Source organism: Vidua macroura, chromosome 1 (assembly GCF_024509145.1).
Source record: "Vidua macroura isolate BioBank_ID:100142 chromosome 1, ASM2450914v1, whole genome shotgun sequence".
In the NCBI taxonomy this organism is placed as follows: Eukaryota; Metazoa; Chordata; class Aves; order Passeriformes; family Viduidae; genus Vidua; species Vidua macroura.
The window spans coordinates 46,461,902-46,486,616 of record NC_071571.1 but is presented as its reverse complement, the minus strand read 5'-3'; the positions used below and the strand labels follow the sequence as shown (position 1 = coordinate 46,486,616).

The following is a 24,715-nucleotide window of genomic DNA, read 5'->3' as shown; positions in this document are numbered from 1 at the left end:
TTTAAAATGTTAATTTATCACATATCCCAGCTGGAGACTACTTTATCAGTTAGAGTTGGAAACTTACTCCCTTATCAACACAAAATGCTTCAAGGACAGAAAACAAAAACAATGCTGTAGGATGCAGTAGAAAGAGCAAGGCGAATTTAGGCAGAGTGACAGTAAGTCAAAATGAAATTCAGCAACCACACTAGAGCTCAACAGCAATTCAAACCTTTTGATCCCAAGTTTCACTTTATGTTTTCTACAAAATATATTAAATATGGCCAATGTCAAAAACAATAACATGATTAACTAAATTAATTCAATACCCAAAGTGATACAAGCTCAGACTTAAGAAAGAGGGGTGGAAAATAACAGAATTTCAGAATATTCTGAGTTGGAAGGGATGCACAAGAATCCAGCTCTTAAGTGAATAGCCCATACAGGAATCAAACCCACAACCTTGGTGTTATTAGCACCATGCTCTAGCCAACTGAGCTAATATTAATTTTCATTCCAAACTAGGTTGCATAAGGTCTTGAGCAATCTGGTCTAGTGGGAGGGGAGGTGGGACTAAATGGCCTTTAAGGTCTATTCCAACCTATTAACATTCTATGATTCTATGATAAAACCTAAAGGCCTACATGTAACAATATATTGTCTCCAATACTTTATTTTTATTTCATTTTTTGCTTTTGAAATCAGAGAGAGGAAAACAAGTAGGCATTACGCAGTTAATTAAGCTCCCGCGTAAATTCATTTACCAGGATTGTGTATACTAAGCCATATTGTCTAAGGACACAGAGGTCTGTGTGCAAGTTTAAAATCATTAACTATTGTTATCTGATCACAAGCCCCAAACCTGTGACATCCAAGTTTATTTAAACTGAAAGGATGACAGACATGAAAGCCAAGCACTCCTACTCATTTCAGCCTTCCCTTCATTGTACCACCAGCCAAAAGGGTCTCGGACTCTCCATAAAATGTTTGGCAAACAAAGGCCCTGTTAATTGACAAGCTATTGCTTTTACCGCTTCCTACCACAGTTTGTGGGAATATTTTAGACCCAAATCAATTCTGCACACAAGCGTTCCCACAAGATGCCACACGCATTCTCACATGAAGCCACTTACAAGAACTGCTACAGCCTCTCTCATAAAACCTTTGTCTCCACTGGGCACTTCTGGAACCACGTGCAAGCCTTTCATCCCGTGATGGACAGCAGGTTCTTTTTTTTGCTTGTTTGCTTACTTTAACCAGGTTCTTTGTTTTCTGCCATCTTACTGCTTTGCTTTTACTCTAAGATAGATCCTTGCCTTTGTAAGGAGTGAGTTATAGCAGAAATGTTTGCAGTCCTCATTGCACCCCAATACCCATAAAAAATAGTCCCCTCATCAGAAGCTGCCTGTTAACAGCTCTCCTTTATTGCTAAAGCTCATTGTAGTTAATTCTTCTTTGTCAGTAAGAATAATCAATCTTGGCCTATTAATTAGGAAAAGTTTAACAGGGGACAGACACCTGACAGCGTAAGCTCTGTTCCTTTTCTGTCAGGAACAACAGCAACCTGCACTCATGGTATAAGCCCTTATTATCACCATCTAAAAGTGGTCAGCATTATTGTTTTCTTTATATGCTTTAGTAATGCAAAATCCACCCTGCTTTGTGTATTTATTTCCTTTAAATGACTAGAAGTCCTGGACATTTTTTCTCTGTACTGCAATGCCCCATTCAGGAGTATTCATTTGGGCCACTCAGGTACCGAAGAAGCTTTAAGTCTTTCATGGCTTCTAGTATCCCTTAATTCATTCATTCATTATCACAATACCATCTTTGATCATAAAATTGGAAAGACAGTCTCTGTCTAAACAAGAGTGTTATAAAGTTAGAGCACCTTCCTCCAATTCCTCAGCATTTCTACCCTCCTTTTTTAACAGGAAAAATTCCCCACAGAAACCTGCTTTCATCTTTCTTCACATTCTTTTCCACTTTTTTTTCTCTCAGGAACAAAATACATGTCCTTAGAATATAAAGCACAACAGACACTCATGTTTTACTGCTGCCCATATATGCCATCTCAGAAATACTAACTGGGTAGTGCTACCTGTATGAAATGATGGACAAGGAAGAACAGGTCGAGGCAGACTCCTCTGACTGCACAGCCAGAGGAACAGGGACCATGCCGGAGCATGGAAGGCAAATTTGAGCTGAACCCTGAAGAGTAGGAGGGACAAGAAAAAAGGCTTCCAGGAAGAAAGAGAAAGATATGAGAAAGAGGCTCTGTGTTGTGAGCCCATGATCCTTAAAGAGTATTCCAGACCTTCAGGGCACTGCTCAATACCTCTATTCCCTTGGGAATGCACCCAAACAGGGCACAGTCTCTTGCTGCATAGGAAGACTCATTTGATCCTCACCAAAATTAAAAGTATGATGAAGGGTTTCTGCAGGTGAGCTAGGAAGCTCTGCAGGTAGGAGAGATGTAGGATGAAAGTCAAATGTCCACAGAGGGAGGAAATGAGACCTTGACACAGAAAAATGTTTCTGAAAGTCTAAGATCTGAAGTGCTTATGAATAAAAATTATTTACACTGAATCATGCCCACTTGCACTGCTATGCCACAGTCTACTTCTATTTCAGAAAAATTGTGAATATTTTTAAGTTTTATTTTTAACTTTGCTTCTTGAGTCTTATTAAAATAATTTTTAACTTTTCCTCAGATATGTGTTTTTTGAGAGAAATCAGAAAAAAATATTTAAAATGGTGATGCATGCTGATAAAAGAAAAAGCACACTGGTTTCAACGTTTTCTTTTTAAATGTCCAAAATTTTTTTAAACACTGGTATTTCCAAAATTAAAGGAATTTAATATTTTAGACATGGCCCAGGTAGTGTACAATCCCCATGAAAGTAGGTATACCTTTTGAAGCCTGAGGAAATCAGATAAAGAAAATATAAATAACAGGAGAATGGCTGTGTCTCCATGCTGCATTATTTTTCTCGCTGAAGTTCAGCACATACCAAGTCCTTGCTCTTCCACAACCACACTTCATCTACCTGCAGGACTGGTTTTTTATTAGGCTACCGGGAAAGCCAAACTCTCTAGCCTTACAAAAAGCCTGCAGACAAAATTATGGGGTATTCCCAGAGACACACAGTGACCAACCCTCCACATCCCATTTCTGAGCACTCCCTGGTCTCCATTTGCATCCACCCATAAACCAACCACTTTACTAAGGTCACTAACTTTGAAGATGTGAACACTGCTCCTACCAAAAGACCAACTCTTTACTTTTCCACCCCTCACTACAGCTCCTTGTCTCTGTTTCTTAGCCCCAGAGTAAGGGCAGACAGTGTCTGCTGCAGTTTGGAGCTGAATCAAAGAAGCTGAAGTACATGGAAATTTGGGGAGATCAGCATTTGGCACTGTACTAAGGATGGAAATTTGAATTTGAATTATCCTCAGCCTTTACTGAGGACACATTTAATTGCGCATTCCCCTGAGTTTCCCAGTAGACTGGCGTACCTCTCCCACTGTCTTTTGTGGTGGGAATGTATTCTAGCAGCTCCCAATACCGATTAAAGCCAAGCCTTTAAAGCAGTATCAGGGTGCTTAATCACCCTGCTGACTGCAGGGGCAGGATCGGTCTTGGCTATCTTCAGCCATCTCTGGGGCCAGGAGCTGGGTAGGCTCCCCCTCTAGTTAGTGGAGGAAGATAAGCATCTGCAGAGAGTAATGTATCCCACCTCTCTCTCTCTCTCTGAATTAACTGAAGAGGAGCCCAGATAAGTAGTTCAGATCAGACACATTACTTCTGAATAGCTGCAGCTAGACAAGATTAATTCCACCCTCAGCATCCAAAACACTTACATATGTAGTTTCTCATTACTTATCACAGTTGAAACGTCTGTTACTCATTGATTTAGAAACAGATTTTGCCCTTGTGATTTCCTTTTCTTTGTGCAAAACGTTTATTATTCAGTATTTGTATCCTAGCACGCAGGAATATAAGTGACAAAACATTTCCTGCACGCACACACCCACAAGTGCACCTGCAGACCAGTAGCTGGGCACATCTTGAACCCCTCTGAGCAGTGTTTAAAAGCCCCCGATGATGCAAAGGAGATTCAGCAGAGGCTCCTTTCTGACTCAGCTCTCCAAGAGCCTCCAATCCCTGTGCTCTGCTTCCAGCTATTTGGGTTTTATTTGTTCCAAATCATTTTGGAAGAGCAGCTAAGAGGACAGCATTGCTTTTGTGAAACGATGCTGTTTGGAGACCAGACACAAATAACCACCCTGCTGATGGTGGTCCCTGGGACATGTCTCTCTGCAGGACAGACAGCGCAACTTTTCCCACTCCCAGCAATGCCATAATCCAGCCTCCACTTCCCAAGCAGGTCTGCTTCCCTTCTCCCTATAGGGGCGTGGAGCAAGGCCGGCCCGGGGCCGCAGTGTCTCCACGGGGCTGCGCGCTCCCAGCGTGGTGGTGCCTCGCACGGCCGCATGCCTCGCATGCCGGAACACGCAGCGCCCACGGTCTGGGTAACAGCGCTCAAAGGAGTCAAAAGGGGCTACTTATGAGTTTGGATACTACCACCTAAAGATAAGCTTCTCCATGGTTACTGCTCTCACGCAAGGTCACTTTCCTGCCAAAAGCCTTTCCTCCCTCCCTGGCCCTGTCTCCTTCCCCCTCCACTATTTTTTTTTCCCAAACGTGCTACATCAAAGGAGAAAATGAAACCATTTACGATAATCATAGTCTGACTATTTTAATGCAGGCTGTAGGAAAGGAAACATGTAAGCCAAGTGCTCTTACTGTGCAAGCAGAAACACACTCTCGACCTCATAAAAGTAGTATCTGAGAAATAACACTTGATTAAAGAAGCCAGTCCTTCATTTAAGTAGGTGCTTATGGTAGGGAAAACAGCCAGGGTTTCTCTAGAACAGGCCACTGGCCTATCACAAAAAGCAGGAACAGGCCAGACAGATGAATTATTGCGAGACAGCTGGGTTTCAGCCGGGGTGCGAGGAGATCCCTATTATCCCATCCACCTTTCCTACACAAATGCCTCTCCCCAGAGAAACCGAGTCATTAAAAGCCAGCTCGTTCACTCCTGACAGGCAATATGCATTGAGTGAGAGGTGATACATTCTCATTTTCAGCAAGAAATCTCAGTCGCCCCAAGGAGCAGCTCACTTAGAAGAGTAGTAATGGAATACCGGGCCTTTCATCTCCGCCTCGCCGCCGCAAGCTCCGCCTGGCTCGGTAACAACCCAAAAGTTATTAGTTAATGGCTGGTTTCACTGACCTCCATGAAATGAGTTTGGTGGGTTAGGTCTGGTTTTCAGGAGACAATAGCTAGGACCACAAGTGGTGTTAAACAGGAACCACATTAATGAGTTGAGCACCCAGCAGGAAAGGACCAAGTGAATTGCCCAGGTGCAGCCATGTCATTGCTTTCTCTGCCCTCCAGGGCTATGGAACACATAGGAAGCCCTGCAACTGGCCAGCCTGTTCCACCCAGATGGGGACCCCCAGCTCCCAAGATCCCAGTTATGTCCTTATTTACACAAACAATGTATTAGAAACAAATAAACAAACAACAGCCATTTCACATTCTTTGGGAGCTCAGTAGTATCTAGTAGGCACCATTTGGAGCTGATAATACCACAAACCTGAACTACCAAAGTGATTTCCAAAAATGTGTTCCCACAGTCCTGATCTGAAGATATGTATTTACTTCTGTATACATCATTTTGCAACAATAAAAATACTTTATTTAAGTAATTCCTCATTTTAATACATTTAGTGAGATCAACCTTAGCAGATCAACCCTACATCTCTCCAGGAAAACAAAGCACAGCCATCCCTCTTTACTTTCTTCCTATTCAATGACATCTGTAGTCCCAAGTTTGAGCTACCCCTGGGACAGTGGTGGCCTGTGGATTCCAGAATCCTCCATCATTTGAAGAGCTTGCTCCCAAGAAAATGCAGAATTCACCCTGAAGTGAGAGCAGCTGGAATCCTTATGCCATGTATAAGGTATAATATCCCCAAAATACCTTAGCAACAGTTTGGGCTACTTCCTATGCCAAGTTTCCACAAAAAACTGAAATCCCAGAAGAAATCTAACTTGGGTTGAAGAGCTTCCATCCATCTGCACAAATTACAGCACATCACACACAAGCCTGTTTCCATCACTTTGCATGACTAGATAGGTATCTTCAAATAAGACATCCATCCACCAACTGCTTAGATAAGAGATTCACTGAGGACCCATTCCCAAAAGAGAATGGATGCAAAGCAGGCAGCAAACTGCTATCACAGCCCTGAGGATGCCCCCTTTATTGACTTCAAATTTAAATCACATAGGAATTAGCACAAGCTCTAGTTCTGGGGGAAACTGGCAAGAGGGTAAAAAAGGCTCTGCAGAAAAATGGAAGGAAGGTCTGGTGTGGCTTACACATAGGTGGCATCTCTTTAGCTGTCAGAAAGACTCAGACTGAGAGCTGGACATTTTATACAGATGTCATTAACATTCAAAACACTCATGCTGTCTCTCTTGGAAGGGATGGTTAAGTGGTTTTAAACTTCTTACTCTCAATAATTGATGCATTCCCTTCTCTACAGCTGAGACTGGTAACTCTCAAGGTCAGATCTTCAGGTGTGACCCTTTATTCCTTTATTTCTTTGCACTGCTCTCCAGTGTAAAGGTACCTCCCTCCAATGCTCTTCTCCACACAGAAGCTTTTGATAGTCAGAGAACAAAGGAAAGTTGATCAAGGAGATGTTGGTACACCAATAACTGGGCAATAGGCAATATCTGTACTGTACTTATGAAAGAGCAAAGCAGAACCCAAAAAGACTCAAGTATGTCTCCACAGACTTCTCAACCATTCAGACCTGCCTTACCCTGAGGAACATAACTAAGGAAAGACAGAGTGTAAAGCTACTACTTTACAGCTGAAGCTGAAACAAGAGAGGGACCCACCAAGTACAGAGGGAGTTCTCAGACTGGGACTGAAGGCATTCAGCAGAGTAAGAGCCCAGGGCATATATCACTGTGACATGTGTGATGGCATGTTTTCATTATTACAGGATTAAAACTTTTTTTTTTTAAATTACCTTAGCATCCTGATCTCCGCAGAAGCAGTGATGACTTAGTGTAAATTAATTTTGCAGATTACCAGGGTTTTTTTCCCCACAGAACAGTTCAAATACTCTGCAGGAGCTTCATTAAATCAGTGTATATGTGTAAAGATACATTAATTTTTGAGGTCTATCTTTTTCTCCTCCTTTTTTTGATTTTATTTTAATGATGCAGAAGAACTGTATCTGGTACTATTTTCTTGGCATTCTACTGAAATGTAAAGCCTTACATATTCTGCCAATAACTGGCCCACAAATTGCAACAAAAGCAACAATTTGAACTTTATGTTTTTCTCATCTCACAGATTACAGAAAGGAAGCCAAATTTATCTGCCCCAACTCATACAGCATTATCTTTTAACTTAATGGAAGTGAAAAAGAAGCCTGCACTCATTACTCAAAGGATGTAATTATTACTTCCTCTCTATATTGTTGCTAGTCAAGAATAAAATCCAGGATATGACCTTTTCATGAAGCGTCAAGCCAAAAATCCACCTGGGACAGCCACAGGAGGCAACCCTCATTCTTTCACTCAGTACGACAGAGCAAAAGGCCCTTGTTGCATATAGTTGAAAGGAATCCTTCGAAAAGTTTGGCTTAAGGAAGCATCTAATAAATGCTGATCAACAGATGAAGGCCAAAAAGATTTCTGTCTCCTCCTGCATGATCCTATCACAAAAAAGGCACCACTAATTCAACAGATCAGCCCTCTCCCAAATAACCTGCTCCAACTACATATAGTGTAAGGTCACAGAAAAGATTATAAACTCAAATTGTGAGTGATACAATGTATTAATGCCATAAATTCTTTAACAGAGACCTAAATTCCAAGAGACGAAAGCATAATAGTGTTGGATTCCTTATATTTTTTGCTTTGTTATGGCAATAATAATGTGCCTTTTGAAGTTAATACAGGGAGATACGATGCCAAAAGGCAAATACTTACAATACAAGAGCACTTGGTACATTTATTTCCTTCAGGCCTAAATTCTTCTCCTTCATTGTAAAGTCTCCCTTCAAATACACAACCTGGAAAACAGCATTTGAATAAGCTTAGCACAAGATAGAATGCTGAGTTTTCTCCCTAACACGCCCCACTATACAACAATATGAAAAGTAAATCGTCCCATCTTCTCTGATACAAAATCATGGACTTGTTTCAGCTGGAAAAGACTCCCAAAATATCAAGTCCAACCTTTGACTGATTACCATATAGTCAAGTAGACCATGGCACTAAGTGCCACATCCAGTCATTTCTTGAACACCTTCAGGGATAGTGACTCCAACACCTTGGACAGCCCATTACAAGGTTAAAAACCCTTTCCATGCTGAAATTCCTCCTTATATCATCAGGGGAGACTTGGTTTCTTCTGGGAGAATAAACCAATCCCCACCTTGCTACAACCTCCTTTCAGGTAGTTGTAGAGAGAGGATCACTCCAGAACAAAAAAAATCCTGAACAAATCCTTGAGAAACCCTAAATGTTTTTTGTGGAGAGGAGGTGGGGGGAGAGGGAGAAAGATATCCTTCTACTGCAGATAAATTTGCAAAAATGAAGTTGAGGCAAGGCTAAATCTCCCATTAGAAGTGCCTTTAAAACAGTTTTTTAGGCTGTTTGCTTTTTAATAATTCATTCTTACTCCCTGAGTTTATACTAGATATTAGTGGATATTATAACTAATCAAAATATAATAAATCCATTATATCATGACTGGAGCAATGCTTACCTTCAAAATTTCTGATAAAATCAAATTAACCTAAAAAATATGGTAATTTGCCACTGTGCTTCACAAAGACAACCCATTCTCACTCCCCTTCATAATTTAATCTCCTTTTTTACGATTACTCTTATCCTTCCCTTCCTAATAAAATCATGATCATTAGTCATGCAAAGCCACCTTACAGACTCTCTAAAAAATAACATAAACACACCTGTGAATATCAGCACAGGATATTGCCTATGCATCCCTATGCATCCCTTGGTCTGCATGTCCTCTACTAAAACATATTAAATAAATATTGTGTCATATTGTTCATTGTGAGTCACTAGCCCACATCTTAGTAACTTGTAGAAGCAGCCTCCCGGGTGATTATGAGTATCATTAGATATAGAGTTGCACATGTAGAATAGCATCTTAACCATGAAATCTCACCTGGACACACAGGACAACACATTCCCCTGAGTTTGGAAGGGTTTTTGCAATGAACAACACACTGTACTTCTGATTCTACTATCACTCCTTCCTGGAAAAGAAGCAGATTAGACACATTTATTGTTAGCATTGTAGTTGCTTTAACAAGTAAAAATTCACAATTACATTCAGTAGAATTAAAGCCCAGCACATGCCACAAAGCACTGGGTTTCAAAACTTCTTTCCTTTTTGTACTTGCTGCCTGGTATCAGGATTTAGTTTAATCCACAGTCAAAAGACCCACTTCAGTCTCCCTGACTCCAGACACAGGATTTGCCTTAAAATGCATCAGGTAAAAAAACCAAGCATCCTCTTAGGGAAAGGAATCCTACTTTATCAGGAATCCTTAACCTCAGTAATCTGCCAAACAGCTCTGGTGAAAACAGGCCAGACACAAGGCATTCTCCTCCCTCTCCTATTGGAGGAAAATAGACTTAGTAAGCAGATTAAAGCATCTTGTTCTGTAGAGGAGATACGCTTATCTTTTATATTTCGCCTGATAAGTATTAGTAAATTAACATTTCCTGTACTTAATTCGAGAAGTCAAGAGTCCTGAACAAACCTGGGTGTGAGGGTCTATGCATAAAAGCTGCTACCTTTTTTTTCTACTTACAGCTGTTTGAGGCAAGGCAAAATTGTTTTTTAAATGTGTGGATCTAGGGTAAACAGAATCACCCAGTTTTGCATTTAGACACTGAAACGGGCAATAAAGAACTGACCACATGCAACATATCTAAATTCATGTAGTGAGTTTCTTTTCATTAGGTGCAAAGATACAGAATACTGGTCCAGCTTCAGTCATCTCAGTGTACTTATTTTCAAAAATTAGTTGGTTTCACAAAGCAGACATTTTTACAGAAAAAGATAAAAAAACCCTTGAAACTCTCTTCTCCTCTTAGAAGCTCTTCATACTCATAAATCTCTTCTTTGCCATTCTTAGTAGCTGCCTGAGTGTTACTGTTAAAACCAGATCAAATTGTCAGCAAAAATGGCAGACCTATTTACAGACATAAGCTAAAATTGCCTACATAATTACTTGGTTTGAGCCTGACAATGAAAATGTTATGGTTGCAGATAGCCAAGCTACCAAAAATGCCACTGTGTTAACAGTGCAGGAGCCCAGGAAAAAAGATTTGGTTGCAGGTCTTTCTTAAAGAAAGGTAAAACTCATTGACACATACACACAGAAGTGTCCAATTACTAAAATAATTTGTATCTCACAAAAGACTTAGAATGCTGAAGAAAAGAGGACTTACTTCAAGGTCAAGACAGCAGGAAATGGCATGTCTGTGTACCCCTCCTTCAGCAAAGTTTGGATATTGGGGTACTCAACTAATTTAAAACCTATACTTCTGAATATTTGGTTATAGCTGGCTGCATCTGAGTGGATTTAAATTACTTTAAATGCAAAGTCCATATTGTATTTTGGGCATAAAATATTTCAGGTTATTTGGATTGGATAAATGAAGGCTCAGGATTTCCTGGGAAAAGCTTATAACTCAATTAGCACGATTTTTATGACATCCTTACCTGGCACTGGTATGTAACACAGGGATTGCTGGGGAGGTGCCATTTCATGGAGCTGTTGTACGTATTTCCTTCGAAACTGCAATCTAGAGGATGAGAGAGAAGCCCATCAGTTCAGCTGAACAAAATCTTGTTGGAGGCTGCTGCTGAGGATCATAGGGTAGCATCTTAAAAGCAACCCACCCTCTCCCCTGGGTTAACAGAAGAGGTAGAGCTGAGAGCTGGGATGAAAGAGAAGTATAGTGTCCTGGGAGGACTGGCAGCACTACCCCGGACACCTGCTGCTAATGCCCAACTGGCCAAACTCCTTACTAACTCTGACTGGTCAAGAGAAACCAAAATCAGTGACAATTCACTTAAAAAATGGATGTCAGTGCTTACCCTGCAGCCCATTCAGGAACTACTCGGTTACTCAAGCACTGGAATGGGGAGAGGGAGGAAAGAGGGTCAAAGAAGAGCTGGAAGCATTCATCATCTAGCTTGGCCATGCTATCTTCATCCATTAACCAAAGCCCTTGAGAGAGCTCTTCAGCAAGCACAACTCAGCATGGATGAGTTGACACTGGCAGAGCTACCTCTCCTTAATTCCTTTCATATTCATGAGAGGAGGGATCACCATCCACATGAACTAAAAGCCAGCAAGTTCTTATGTGTGTGTGGTGAATCTCGTGGGGAGACATTTTGGACTGTCATACAGTTTGGCTTTATTCATCTTGGTGTGCTATATGACAACTCTGTTAACAGAAAACAGGTTTGTTTGCCCATGCACTGGATCAACCCACATTTGTTTTGTGCAAAATGAATTTTCATGGAGCTGTTTGGAAAAAAGCAAACACCAAAACAAACATTAATTTTCACTTTTTTGATTACATGTTCCTACTAATTTCCCTTCCTTTTTGGTTTTCTCTTTTGCCATTTTCTGGTATTTTGCAAAAAAGAAAATCAAAAAAGAACACAAAGAAAATAATAAAATAACTCACCAGAGAAGCAAAACCAGAAAATACTTACAAAGAAGAAATGTAATATTTGTTTAAAAAGAATTAGTTTATTAATGCAAAATAGTTTCAACTAAAAAATAATTCTTTGGAGACCTAGAGTGGTTCTGAGAAAAATTTTGGAAATAACACATACCCCATTTTCTGTGGGAAAAATGCCCATTTTCCATTCATTGCTTTTAGGTTTGTTTTTTTTTTCTAGTATATTTTATTCAAAATTAGCTCAATCAAAGAGCCCATGAAACCAACAAGAGTCTTGCCAAAGACTTTGAAACACAGACGTGTACATGGAGCTACAGAATCACAAAACTACAGTCAAACAACCCCACAGCACCATTCTGTTTCTACACCCTACCTCAGCAACTAATCTAAGTCTTTCTCTGCTGTGTAGGTGCACTGTCCTGCTTTGGAATAAGTTTTATGTCCTTCTGAAAATAAAGGCAATTTAACAGCCCTACACCAGTAAATCTTTGAGCCCACTGTAAAAGAAAACTCGAGAGTCACAGCTCTGAGGTACTCAGGACCTTAAAATCTCCTTAAAATAATTTTAAATTCAACACAAAATTTAAAGGAATCATGATACATAAAGATCATTTGCAAATGTATTAACTGTCTCCATTTAAGTTCCTAAACAATAGAAGACTTGTATTTCATTATTTGCAGTAATCAGAAATTCTTTTTCCAGGATAAATACAGAGCAACATAGGGGAAATTTGTGGATGCTGTGGCCATTTCACTTACCTAAGCTGAAACAGGTATATTTTGAAAAGAGATGATCAATAGTCTTAAAGTTGGCTCTGATATTTTCATCTTTGACAAACATTGAAAGGCACAAAGTATACATCTGAGTCTCATATTCTTAAGTAGAAAAGCCCCTATGAAATTATTTTGAATAATAAAGAAATATTCAGATTTTCAATGCATTAAATACAGTTCTCTGACCTCTCATACGTGCAGGACAACACATCAAGTGCAGCCCTATACTCCTCTTATGCATTTTGAAGTTCCAGTCTGAAAAACATTGAGTTAGTCTTGCAGCACAGCCTCACTTACTGCTCACTGAAAACTCTGATGAATGCAGAGCCTATTCAATGTGTTTAACATCCCCAAGGTGCTGAAGCCCAGGTCATACTGGTCCCAGTCTGAGAAACAGTTTACAAGTGCGCAGGACACTCAATATGGAATGAGCTGTGTTCTTAAATATCTGTGTGTGTATTTTACCAGAATCAAGAATCAAAGGCTAGGTTGGAAAACAGCAACTGCAAAATACCTTGCATATTTGCTCAGCAATTATGTTCTTTAATGTAAAATGTTTCCTCTAAAAGAAAGCTAATGACCCTGGGCTAATCTGCATGTACAGATGTGCAATATTAAACTGAAATTTTCAGCTCAAGGATTAGTCTGGTCGACAAAGCATGAAGGTGGTGCACTCATGTAGTCAGCACCGCTCTTGCTTGAAGTGCATATCCAAGCTATGCTACAAAACCCTCTGCCCTGCAGCACCAGCCATTGTCCCTGTAGAAAGCAGCAAGGGGATGGCACACCAGAAGCAACCATGGTAAGGAGAGTCTGCAGGCACCTAAAGAGAAGTTTAAAAATGGGGACCAGAATGGAAAAGACTGCAGAAGCACTGGAGGTACTAAGATTGCTCTCGAGCTTTGGTGTGATCCAGCGGGTTGAATGAGGGAGACAGAGCAGCTCCCATCCAACACCAGTGTGAGGCACGGTGGGAGCTGGATTTCAGCAGATGCTTAGCAGAAGGAGCAGCATGAAGGAAGGGGAGAGTTAGCCAGTATAACAAGCAGCCTTGCGGGGGAGAGATGGGGGAAGGTTGAATGTCAGGCAAAGCTGAAAGGATAAGAAAGGAGTGTTTTACAATCTCTGGGTGATGCTTTAACCTGTCTCTGGCCACAGGTGTGCCCTGACACTCTGCCCTTTGGACGCCTCAGAGCTGCACCCACTACTCACTCTTCAAAAGGAAAAAGAAACAAAGCCCACATACCAGCTAGTTTTTATGAACCTGACTTTCAGTGTACAAATCTCTCAGCCGACACCTGCAAACCTATAGCCGGACTTTCCTAGTCCCTCTATTCATAGCATGGAAATTTCTGGGCCTCATCTAAATTAATCTGAGTGAAACCTGCTACATTCTATGTGCCAACTCAGTCAAGCCATTCTGGCTCATCCATGGTTAAAGTCCACCATATTTGCCCTAGAAAGTAGAAGTCATTGAATATTTTGTTTTCAAAGGCATCAGCAAAGTCCCTGATGTCAGTTTCCACAACAGAGTATGACCGGAGATACTTGAAGTTCCTAAAAACCTTTTAAAGCTTTCTTTTTCCCCCAAAAGCCCTTTGGAAATATTAGTACATTAACTTACTTTCTCCATCCACCATTCAAAGGAAGAGCAGGAGAAAATAAATTAAGAAAGATCAGAGTTTAGGACTACCACTTAAATGCTGTCTATTACTTCTGCCTGAATACCTACTTAAAATAAAATTTTAAAAGGGTTACAGAGGAAGGTTTCAAGAAGGGAACCCAAAAAGCCTGAGAACACTCTAAGGAGTATGTGAAAGATTTGACATTAATAAGTAAATTTGATCCTGATTCATATACTCCATAAGGAAAACCTTTAGGATTCCACATGTGGAAGGAAGTTAAATATTAGCGGTCTACATCAATTTAAAAAATGCTAAAGTGATTCATATCAGTCAAGGAGTGTGTCCTAATTTTTCAGTCTTTCCTGCTCCTTTCTTTAAAAATAGCTAGTGTTTTATTAACGTAAAATATTAACTTTCAGTTAGTTGTAGGTTTTCTTGCCATTACCTCCTTCAACCCAAATAGTTCAGATAAGTCCTGGATAAACATGCAAGCCTAAAGTTGCTTATCTGAATCTAACCAAACCACTAAATACTTTGAAGTTGGTCAATTGTTGCATATGCAGTGGAAACTAATGCTAATTACCTTCTAGTCACCTCTTAAAGGCAAAATGATCATCCAGATTTAGTTCTTCTGGCACAAAAAAAAAAGAATGATGCTAAAATAGTTAAATAACTTCCAATATAATTATTTAGCTACTTTGTTTCAATATTGTGCATGCCATATTTGGGCAACTTTGTTTTAAATATAATAAACCAACCCTTGGCCAATTTAATTTGAAAGAACAATTTCTTTCTAAAACAAGCATCCTCACAAATAATTGGGCTAGAATAACAAAAGAGGCAAATTATAGCAGATTTTTCTATTGGCATGTGGACAAGCTGATGATCAGGAAGACATCTGTCTTTCCAAATTGTACAACTCTGATAAATGACCCTTTTTTCTTCTTCCTCAGATACCCACCCATATAATAGTACCATGAAGATAGGGAAATTGACTGTAAGAGACAGTTTAGTAATGCTAAAGCTCTGCCAGTGTCCTCAGGAGTTCATTAAAAAACAATCCTTTATTACTCAATTTGACATTGCCTAATTAGATTCCAGAGAAACTTGTGCTTATTTTAGTCTAATGAGAATTTTATAGACAAGTCATTTCCTTATTCTCCCAAGAGAAAGTGATAGATTGGTGCACAATAGACTGGCTCCTCATCCCTCATTTCTTCAGCATCTTTCTTCTCCTATTAAGTCTTTTTTTTTTTTTTTTTTGCTTTCCCTCCACTTTCTGTTTAAAAACGCAACCTCCCTATTGGCATGGAAAATAAACATTAGGAAAAAGAAAAGAGTCAGAAGACATGTTTTATTTAGTGTTTGATAAATTAATCCACAGGGAGGTATCCAGGCATGCTAACACTAAATACCAGTTCTAGCCAAAAAAAAGAGCCAACCCCAAAACCCTAAACAAAAAAAACACACCAATAACTTGCACATTCTGCAGTATTTCTCTGGCATGAAATCAGTTAGCCAAACTAAAAGAACTGTGAATCACACATATACCTATTATGAAATATATTTTCACATGTTGTAGTGATGGTAGAGCCATTGACAGCTACCAGAAAATTAAACTTCCTGTTGAGATCATCCTGGTCTTCATTTGTCAACACAGAAGCATGAAAATGTATACAAAACCTCCCATGCTTATCAAGCCTAGCTCCAAACAGTGAAAATCCAACTATTTCCAACTATTCCAAGTACAAGCAAACCTATTTGCAGCTGAGCCATGGCAATTACAATACCCAAGGGATGCACAGGGGCCATATAAAGGCTGCCCTATCCAGCAGAGTGAAGAGGCCATGGGGGTGAACTGTGCTAGGACTGCACAGTTTACACGTGGAGGATGCAAAGCAGCCCATATTCACTGAGCAAATAGCAGCAGAAACAAAGACATCAGCTCCTCCCAGTGCTGTTTTTGTCCCTTGCATACCACTGGAAATGAATTTTACCATCCCAAATGTCTTATGTTCCATGTAAAGGGTGAAAAAAATTGCCCTGCAGGGTTCCTAAGAACTTTGCAATTCAAAATGGCATACAGTTAGAGGCTGCCATTGAATCTTGAGCTGATACTCAATGTGCTTGCCAAGCCTGACAGCGGGAGAGAGCTTTAGCCTCTCATGGTTATGAGGGCTGTCATGAATGATGTTGCTCAGTGACAAAACTACTTGCTCTTGTACCCAGTTTTCCCACACCAGCAAAATCATCCAAGATCTGTACAGCTTACACCTTCAAAATTAAATAGTAAAAAAATTCTTATGTCAGTACTACATGTCCTAAGATGTTTATCATTTTGTTCCAGAAAAACATTACATGTAAAACCATCAATGTGAAAATCTGGGTAACTGATGCTTGACTGAAAAACTGCTTACGACAACACAACAAGACTATCCATTGAAATTTTCTTACATAAATGGAAAATTATATTCACCAAGGTAAATAAGAGTATCTGAAATTTGAGGCACTACAGAACACAACAGTATATACCAGACATTCAAGAGATGTCAAATGTATCTCCTAAGGCCTTTGTAAGAAGAGTCAAATCAAAGAAAGGATGGAGAGACAGAGTCCTCTTCTTAGGCATAACCAGAAGTAACCAAAGGTGACACTGTGATGATACTGAATGATACTGTCCCTGGTGGCTATTTGTCACAGCTTCAAAACCTCTGCCTTTTCTTCAAATACAAAGCTAACATCTGAATGAACGCTGAGCTGAACCTGTACTTCCAGCCTCAAGAAACCTTCTGGTTTAGAGCTGGAACGCTCTACCAAGAGACTCAGAAGGAGAGAGAAGGGCCCAAAGAAAAGTTAAGACTTGATTATGTCCTCAAACCATCTCTCATAGCCAGCCCCTGACAGAACCCAGGTCTAGATTATTCAGGTGAAGGTGAAAGAAATTTCTTTAGGAAAATATACATGTTATCTTCACATCCCATCCCCCTCCATCCATGTATTATCCCTTGTCTCAGATAGCTTGCATTAGAGCATGCAAGGATGGACTGCAAGTTACAGTGTCCCACTGGAGCCCCACAGAAACATCTCCCCAGTCAATCTTGCAGCAGGACACCAAAATGGTGTTGGGTACCTCATACTAGGAGTGTCCAGAGGCAAACAAAGTACAGAGGTACATATGAAGCCTGCAGGGTGTCCATAGAGCAGCCAGAACATTGATAATCTCACAGCGTCCCTTTAATTGCCTTTGCAAGCCAGCTCTAATAGTTGAAATTGGCTGCAATCCTCAACTATAGTATTTGATATCCTTTCCAAGAAATGCGCAATTAACTATGATATCTTTGGATATTCAATATTTAGTAGACCTAGCACTGTTGTTGCCTGGGCTGGGATTCCATTCTCTGGCAGTTTCCCTATCAATGGAGCATAGCACAAGAATTTCTAAGATCAATAATTAATTATTTAAAAGAAAACCAAAAAACCAACCACAACAAAAACAACCCCAGTAATTCTGAAAAGTTAACAAGGACAGAAAATGCAAAATTGTACATAGGAAGTGAAAGAAAATTCTGAATGTATTTTCTTTGTTGTAAAAGAATTCCCACCAACTTTGTCTTTGCACTTCCATAGAAGATTAAGATGCTTAAGATAAGAGAGTCAAATATGGCACACAATTTTAGAAATGCAAACTTTATGCAGTCCTGAGCCAGTAATACCACTTCTTCAGACTGCAAATAACTTACTAGTCGATGTGTAGAGAGTTCTATATCTAAGTGACAGGTCTCCATCCAACTAAATAAGATAATGCTGCCAAATCTATTTCTATAATCTCAGTGACCTCATAGGCCTTCATTAAATATATAAAATAAAATGAGAGATGAAAGGTGGCCTATTTATCCTATGCAAAAGTAATAAGAGGGTTTAATTTTTAGTATTTTCAAAATGCATAGCATGCTAGAGGTATGTGGTGTGTTTTACAAACTACAGTAAATATTTGTCTAAAGAATAATCTTACTGAAAACTTTTCCTATAAGACTGAGTGGCCTGCATTTTCCTTGCAGCAGGGAGCCATAATAATGGATCCACATTTCTCTGTTCCAGACTTTTCACAAACACAAAGCAAAAGTAAGCTTTGCCCCACCAACTTTACAACAAAGCCCTATGGGCTGAAAGTCAAGAACAGCGTTAAAACACATGGCTGGTCTGGAGGATTTAAATCTTAATTTAAATCTTAGACCTCACTGCAGCCTACAATTTCCTCACAAGGGGAAGCAGAGGGGCAGGGAGAGCAGGCCCAGGTCTCTTCTCTGTGGTGACCAGTGAGAGCACCCGAGGGAATGAGGCTGTGTCAGGGGAGGTTCCGGTTGGATATTAGGGAAAGGTCCTTTACCCAAAGGGTAGCTGGGAACTGGAACAGGCTCCCCAGGGAAGTGGTCACAGCACCAAGCCTGACAGAGTTCAAGAAGCATTTGGACAATGTTCTCAGGCACATTCTTATCCTTGCAGGGCCTGGAGTCAGAATTTGATGATCCTTGAGGGATACTTCCAACTCACGATATTCTGTGATTCTGTGACAAAGCAAGGCCTAACCTTTTCATATGCTGCTTTCCAGCACAGTGAATTTTCTGATCGCAAAAACTGTAGTTGCTAGTTACTAGTAGCTGCTCCTTACTTTTTCTGTTTATTACAAAATATATATATATATTAAAAAAAAAGTGCTATAAATTATCTAAGTAGCATACAAATACCGACATGGAAGCAAGGGACTTATGCTCAGCACACAACCATTTGCAGGAAAAGTTCTCTACCAACAATTCAGTTTCTCCTGTATGCAAAGCACTGAATAGGAGACTTAGGTGTGTGCACTGCTGCAGGTACCATCAGAATAGTTTGACTAGCAAGGGACCTTTAAAGGTCATCTAGTCCAACCCTCCTGCAATGGGCAAGGAATGTCCTCGTGCTCCTCATGAGAGAATAAAATGCACTGGCAGAGATGTCACAAATGACTCATGAATAGTGGTTTCCTTCCTGCACAAGCCTGCTCTGGAACATGCCCTTTGGTCTTAATGTTATTCTCCTGATCTTGCACTCAGATGACAGCAGCCATTCATTCATTCACTCACTCACTCACTCATTCATTCATTTCTTCACAAGGTAGAAAGATGTGAAGCTATCAAAGAGAGCTGGCAAGAGCCTGTAAGGCCTAATTAAGCTCTCTCAGGCTTTGGGAACAAAGCCAAGAAAAAAGTCATCAGATTCTCATGTCTTTCCTTGGTAACATTTTGTTCATGTTTAGACTAAATGCAACTAGTAAAAAAAAAAAAAAAAAAAAAAAAAAAAAAAAAAAGCTAAAAAATCCCTGTTTCCCTTTTCCTGCTTGCATTTGCCATGGGCACTCTGGCAGCTTGACAAAATAGTAACTGAGAATAAATGCTGCAAGGGAAAGTCCTGGCTGCATCTGAGCTTCATGTGGGGAGTGCTGGGGAGCTGCTGGGACACCAATGGGAGAAGCTGAAGCTCTATGCTGCCAGCCTGGTGTTTGCAGCCTTTATTTCCCAGTTACCCCCCACAGGACACTCATTTTAGACCTGGCACAGAACAGAGCAGGATCTTCAGCAGTGCTCAGAATGGTGGGAGAGCAAGCAGCCTCCCCTGGGGTAGAGGTGGTTCCATCAGCCTCTTCCCCTGGAACCAGAACAACCTGGTGACAGAGTGTGGTGTCAAGACTGTGGGAGTTAAATGGGTGCATATTTTGTTTTGCCTTTAAGAAAGCACAGAAAAAAATACTTAGAAATTTCACATCTACTTTGAAAATTCAGTCCTTGAGAGCTTTTTTTTTTTATTATAAAATTTAATGTTCTTCTTGCATTTTAAGCACATAGAAACAGCCATCATAGATCAGACCAAGAACACTTCTAGTCAATAATCTTCTGTCTGATAGCAGCTACTAAGAGACACCTTGGGAAGTGTGAAAAATACAGGCCAAGGTCCATAGCTATAGTTTAGCATCCAGAAGGGCAGGAATAAGCAGCCTGTCTGATTCAGAGAGGAAAAAAGAGCATTTTGGTCTGTACCTTGCCCCTTTCCTAACAAACTCAGAGTTCAGTTTTCCCCCTGGAGAATTGCTGAGAGTTGAGTTGATTATGCCACAGAAGTATCTTCTATAACACTCAGAAACAGTTGCCATTCAGTTATTGTCAACTCAGAGCCCAGTATTGTATTTGTAAAGTTAGGACTGTTTTGTCCTCTGGGCATCCATTTATTCCCATCCACATTAACTTCCTTTGCTGCTTTGTCATCAGTTTTTCAGTGCCCTGAGAACATTTTTGCAGCTCCTCACAGGCCATCCTCTTGCTTTACTAGATCAGGTCGTCAGCAGCAAACTTCCTGTCTCTCTTCACCCCTTTTCTAGGTAATTTTTGAGCACTTTGGCAAATTGAGATCTTTGCAAGGATATGTTGGCAACATTTATTTACTATGAAAACAACCATACATTAATTACTTATTTGCTGATGAGAAAAGTATCTGTGAAAACTCAGGGCTGCTTAGTTTCTTCAGCAGTTTGTGAGGGATCTTGTTGGATACCTATTAGTGGGATCTCTCTGTCCATTGATATATTCAAAGGACCCTAGCTAACTCATCCCACTTCTATCTCAAGTATCCATGTGCCTCCTGATTCTGTTTTTTAATAGTTTCTATTAATTATCCCATTAGAGATGTCAAGCATACCAATCTGCAGATGGCAGGCTCAAGCCTATCAATAATGTTCTGTAGGTACCCACCCCAATTCAGGATAAACAGAAAATGTTAAAAGGGGTTTGAACTAAAATATTGCTTGTTCAGCTTTGAAACATTCATTCTTTTCATTTTGCATGCATGTATATGTATATAGAATTTTTAGACCATTGAGCAAATACACATCCCATTTTGCAACTGAAAAATCAAACTTCATCTTAATCCACCCGACACTTAGCAACCTTTTCCTACAAAGCTGATACTAAACATGGTTTGACAAAATAAATAAATTACATGTAATTTATGTAAAATCTGTAATTTCAAATTCTTATTGTTTCAGTAATGGTTTAGGTTTTTTTCCACTTCATTTCCTTCTCTTTTAAGTGTCATGTTTTTAGAAAAATCTTCAAATTGGGGCTTGCCAAACCTATTCCAAAGCTGCAGCACAGAAGCAAATCATAAGCACAGCATCTAACACACCCCTGCAACCTTCCAGGAAAAATACACATCCATTATGCCTCTTCCATCTGAATTTCAGCATAATCTGTTTTCCTGAGTTTGTATTTCCTCTGGGAAAGCAAGAAATGCTTTTATTTCCCAACAACTTATCCTACCCTATCTCCCTCTTAATCCCACACAATCACCAGTGGAGAAATAAAAATGACAGAGGAAAAATAAAATAAATCTGTTTGAATTTGATATTCTCCACCTCATTGATTATGGAAGCAGTCCCTCAGCAAAATTATTGGTTTAGAGCATATTACTTACTATATCAATATAAAAAAGAAAGACTACTTTTCAACTTCATCTACTTGCATATTTTTCATGTGGGTAAACATAGCAGATACATGCCATGCATGCTTACACTTTTTTAAAATTATTATTTGATCATTATCTCATTTTAAACAGCTTGGAATATACAATGTTGGTCAATAAATAAATGTATAATGTTCAGATTGTTGTTTATTTGGCTTTCATAAAAATGTCCATAATATTATTGTTTGAATGAGGAGATGTTTAATAAAATAAATAAAATTTGCTTAGTTTGTTTCCAGGGGAGAAATAGGAATAGCCATAGATAATTACCCTGCTCTTTATTACTCAGAAGCATTATTCTTATTCTGTCCAACCACATAAAAAGTTAGAGATTCTTACTGACCAGTGACTACTAGCAGATTGATGTTGACCTAAAATATTTCTGACAAAATTAGAACTCTTGAAAAACTGACAACATAGTGATGAAGAATAAAGATGCATCTCTAAAGGCAAGGACTAATAATTGCAGGATGAATACGTGAATTTATGTATTTCCCTCAGCTTTGTAAACATCTGTATTTCAATTATGGTTACAGCCCTCTTCCAGCCTCTGGTGACACTCAAGTCCCAGCTGAGAAGCTGCAAATTTAGTCCTATCTTTGCCAACCTAAATGTGCACTGATAACTTTCCAAAAGGAGGGAAAATGACAGGAAGGGAATGGCACCTTTGCAACGCTCACAGCAAGCTCCTCTCTGCTTAATGACGAGAGCACAGTCCTTGGAGAGCACTGGACACTTCTCCCTTTTGCACGTCACTTCCTTATTCTGGAAAAAAAAAAAAAAAAAAAAAAAAAAGACAACAGCTATTGGAAACAAACCAAAACCAAAGCTACCATTTCTTGCAATTCAGAAAATAAAATGTGGGGACAGCAGTCTCCTTTTTTGCTTCAGGAGAGGTCCTTGTGATTCAAAACATCTTTCTTCTCTAGAAAGAACAGGCTTGCTTTCTTTCTTATCTAGTAGAGAACAGTCTTTGAATAATCCAGGAGCCCAAGTAAATGGTGTTTAAAACCCACTTAGACAGTAATTCATGACTACTACCTAGTCACATACAGAAAATGTACTGCAGTGAAGAAATCCATGTTATTTAAATTAACAACTACCTACATGATGTGCTTGTTAAAATATCCTCAGTGTCTTGAGGAGCTGCCCCATGAACTGCACAGCTTAGGAATCACTTCTCACTGTGACAGAAGGACAAACAGCAGAGAAAATGGCAGTAACCTCAGAGAAAACAAAATTCTGCCACTGCAGAAAATCAATTTTGTCTAGAGGTTCTTTAAAAGAGGCTACCATGTATTATACCAGGCAAGATGATTAATTTAATTCATCTTTCTCCCCAAAATGCTGAGACTCAATGAAACACCATGAGCAGACAGAATCACTGTACATTTTAGTGTCATCTTGCTATGGCAAAAAGCCAGTGATTTCCCAAGGCCAAAGAGCACATGGACCATATCAAGGAATGTCAATAGAGGATGTGCAACAGCAAGCAGCAGAAATATTCCATTTATTGCCTACCTTGCCCCAGTGGTGTCAACCCTTTTGGTTATACCTGCCATTAAATAGGTGCAGAAAACAAATACTTGGGGAGTTTCTTTTAGTAAAATTTTGCTACTTCAAATTCCTTACTTAAAGTAGCCCTCTGAAGTGACCTCCACCTATAATTAGTAGCTCAGTTCATTAGGTGACACAGGTGGCCATCTAGCACATGCAAGTACCCACCTCACCCAATCTTATGACTTAATTAGAGACCAAAAAATCAAAGGGCTAGAAAAATGTAAATCATAAAACTAAAGAAAAAGAAGCTGTGCTTTCCAGTCTCTTTATTTCGCTCCCTGTGGCCTTATTCAAGGTGCCTGTGAAGAATAACACGCAGCTTTTATTACATTCCAGCCCTTTGTCTAAAATCAGAGGTTTATTTACTTCAAAGTCACTGCGTGATCTGATGGGAGCTATAAAGGCACTTCAGTCTTATCAGTGTAAATGAGGACTCACTCTCACCAAGACAGTGTGAAATCAGCAAATGAGAATCAGGCCCTAAAGCACAGCTGCAGCAACACAAACGATTACTATAAGGAGCCAGGTCACTGCAGTGCTGGCTGTTCTGCATCACTCCAGCACTGCAGACCAACCATAAATGCAATTTAACCAGCAGGTTAAGCTGAATTTATGGCTGGTCTGTAGCTCTGGACTGGCACAAAGCAGCCTCGACACAGAATTGCAAGTGGTTCAACGTCTCTTTTAAAGTGCCTAGTGGAATCTTGATTCCCTTTACAGGAACATGGTGCCCCCGTAAAGTCTGTTGAAGGGCAGCAGAATCAAACTTACCAACTCAACTACAGCCTGTATTTTAAAGGGTTCTGCTAAAACCTCATTCTCTCTAATGAGTTTGCTTAAGGAAAGGTTTAATAAGCCTATCAGCCCCACTACCTTTATCTGTGGAAAATCTTCTGCCTGGTGAAAGTGGGTGCGAAGGAAGGGCAAAACCTAGTTTAGAGTTTGCTCCTGTGGAGAACATGCTTCTCCCAGCTGCAGCCTGCATCATGCACCTCTGAGAAAAGTGAGGTGCACAGCGGCCTTCAGAACCAACCTGGCTGGGCTGGGCGTGTGTAAGGGGGGGGGCAGTGGGCAGCTACTCATTGGACTCCCTCTTCCAAGGATGACATTATTGTTGCAGATGGCAGCAAGAGGGACAAAAAAAATAACACAGATCTGTAATTTTTTTAATTCCATGGTTCCCAGAGGACTGCTGGGGCAAATTCCTCATGCAGCCCAACTTCCTAAGCAATTGCATCCCTGAGTGCTGTCTGCCTCCTTCTGCCCTCAGGTACATCCTGACATGGTTTCTTCTTGTTGGCAATGCAAGGAGTTCCTAAGGATGACCCCAACACACGTATTTCAAACACGAGATACTTGCTAGTTACTGTTCCCAGTAGAAGCCTC

The 24,715-nt window shown here is 40.0% G+C and overlaps 1 protein-coding gene across 1 annotated transcript in view; it reads right to left on the bottom strand.

Moving 5' to 3' along the window:
- Positions 1–24,715, bottom strand: part of BMPER (BMP binding endothelial regulator) — a 149,565-nt gene that overhangs the window by 101,776 nt on the left and 23,074 nt on the right. The window contains exons 3-6 of the mRNA XM_053993639.1: positions 22,435–22,534; positions 10,849–10,931; positions 9,280–9,370; positions 8,073–8,155 (exon numbers count right to left, since the gene is read on the bottom strand). Coding sequence (XP_053849614.1) covers positions 8,073–8,155; positions 9,280–9,370; positions 10,849–10,931; positions 22,435–22,534 — 357 coding nt within the window. The remainder of the gene's footprint in view (positions 1–8,072; positions 8,156–9,279; positions 9,371–10,848; positions 10,932–22,434; positions 22,535–24,715) is intronic.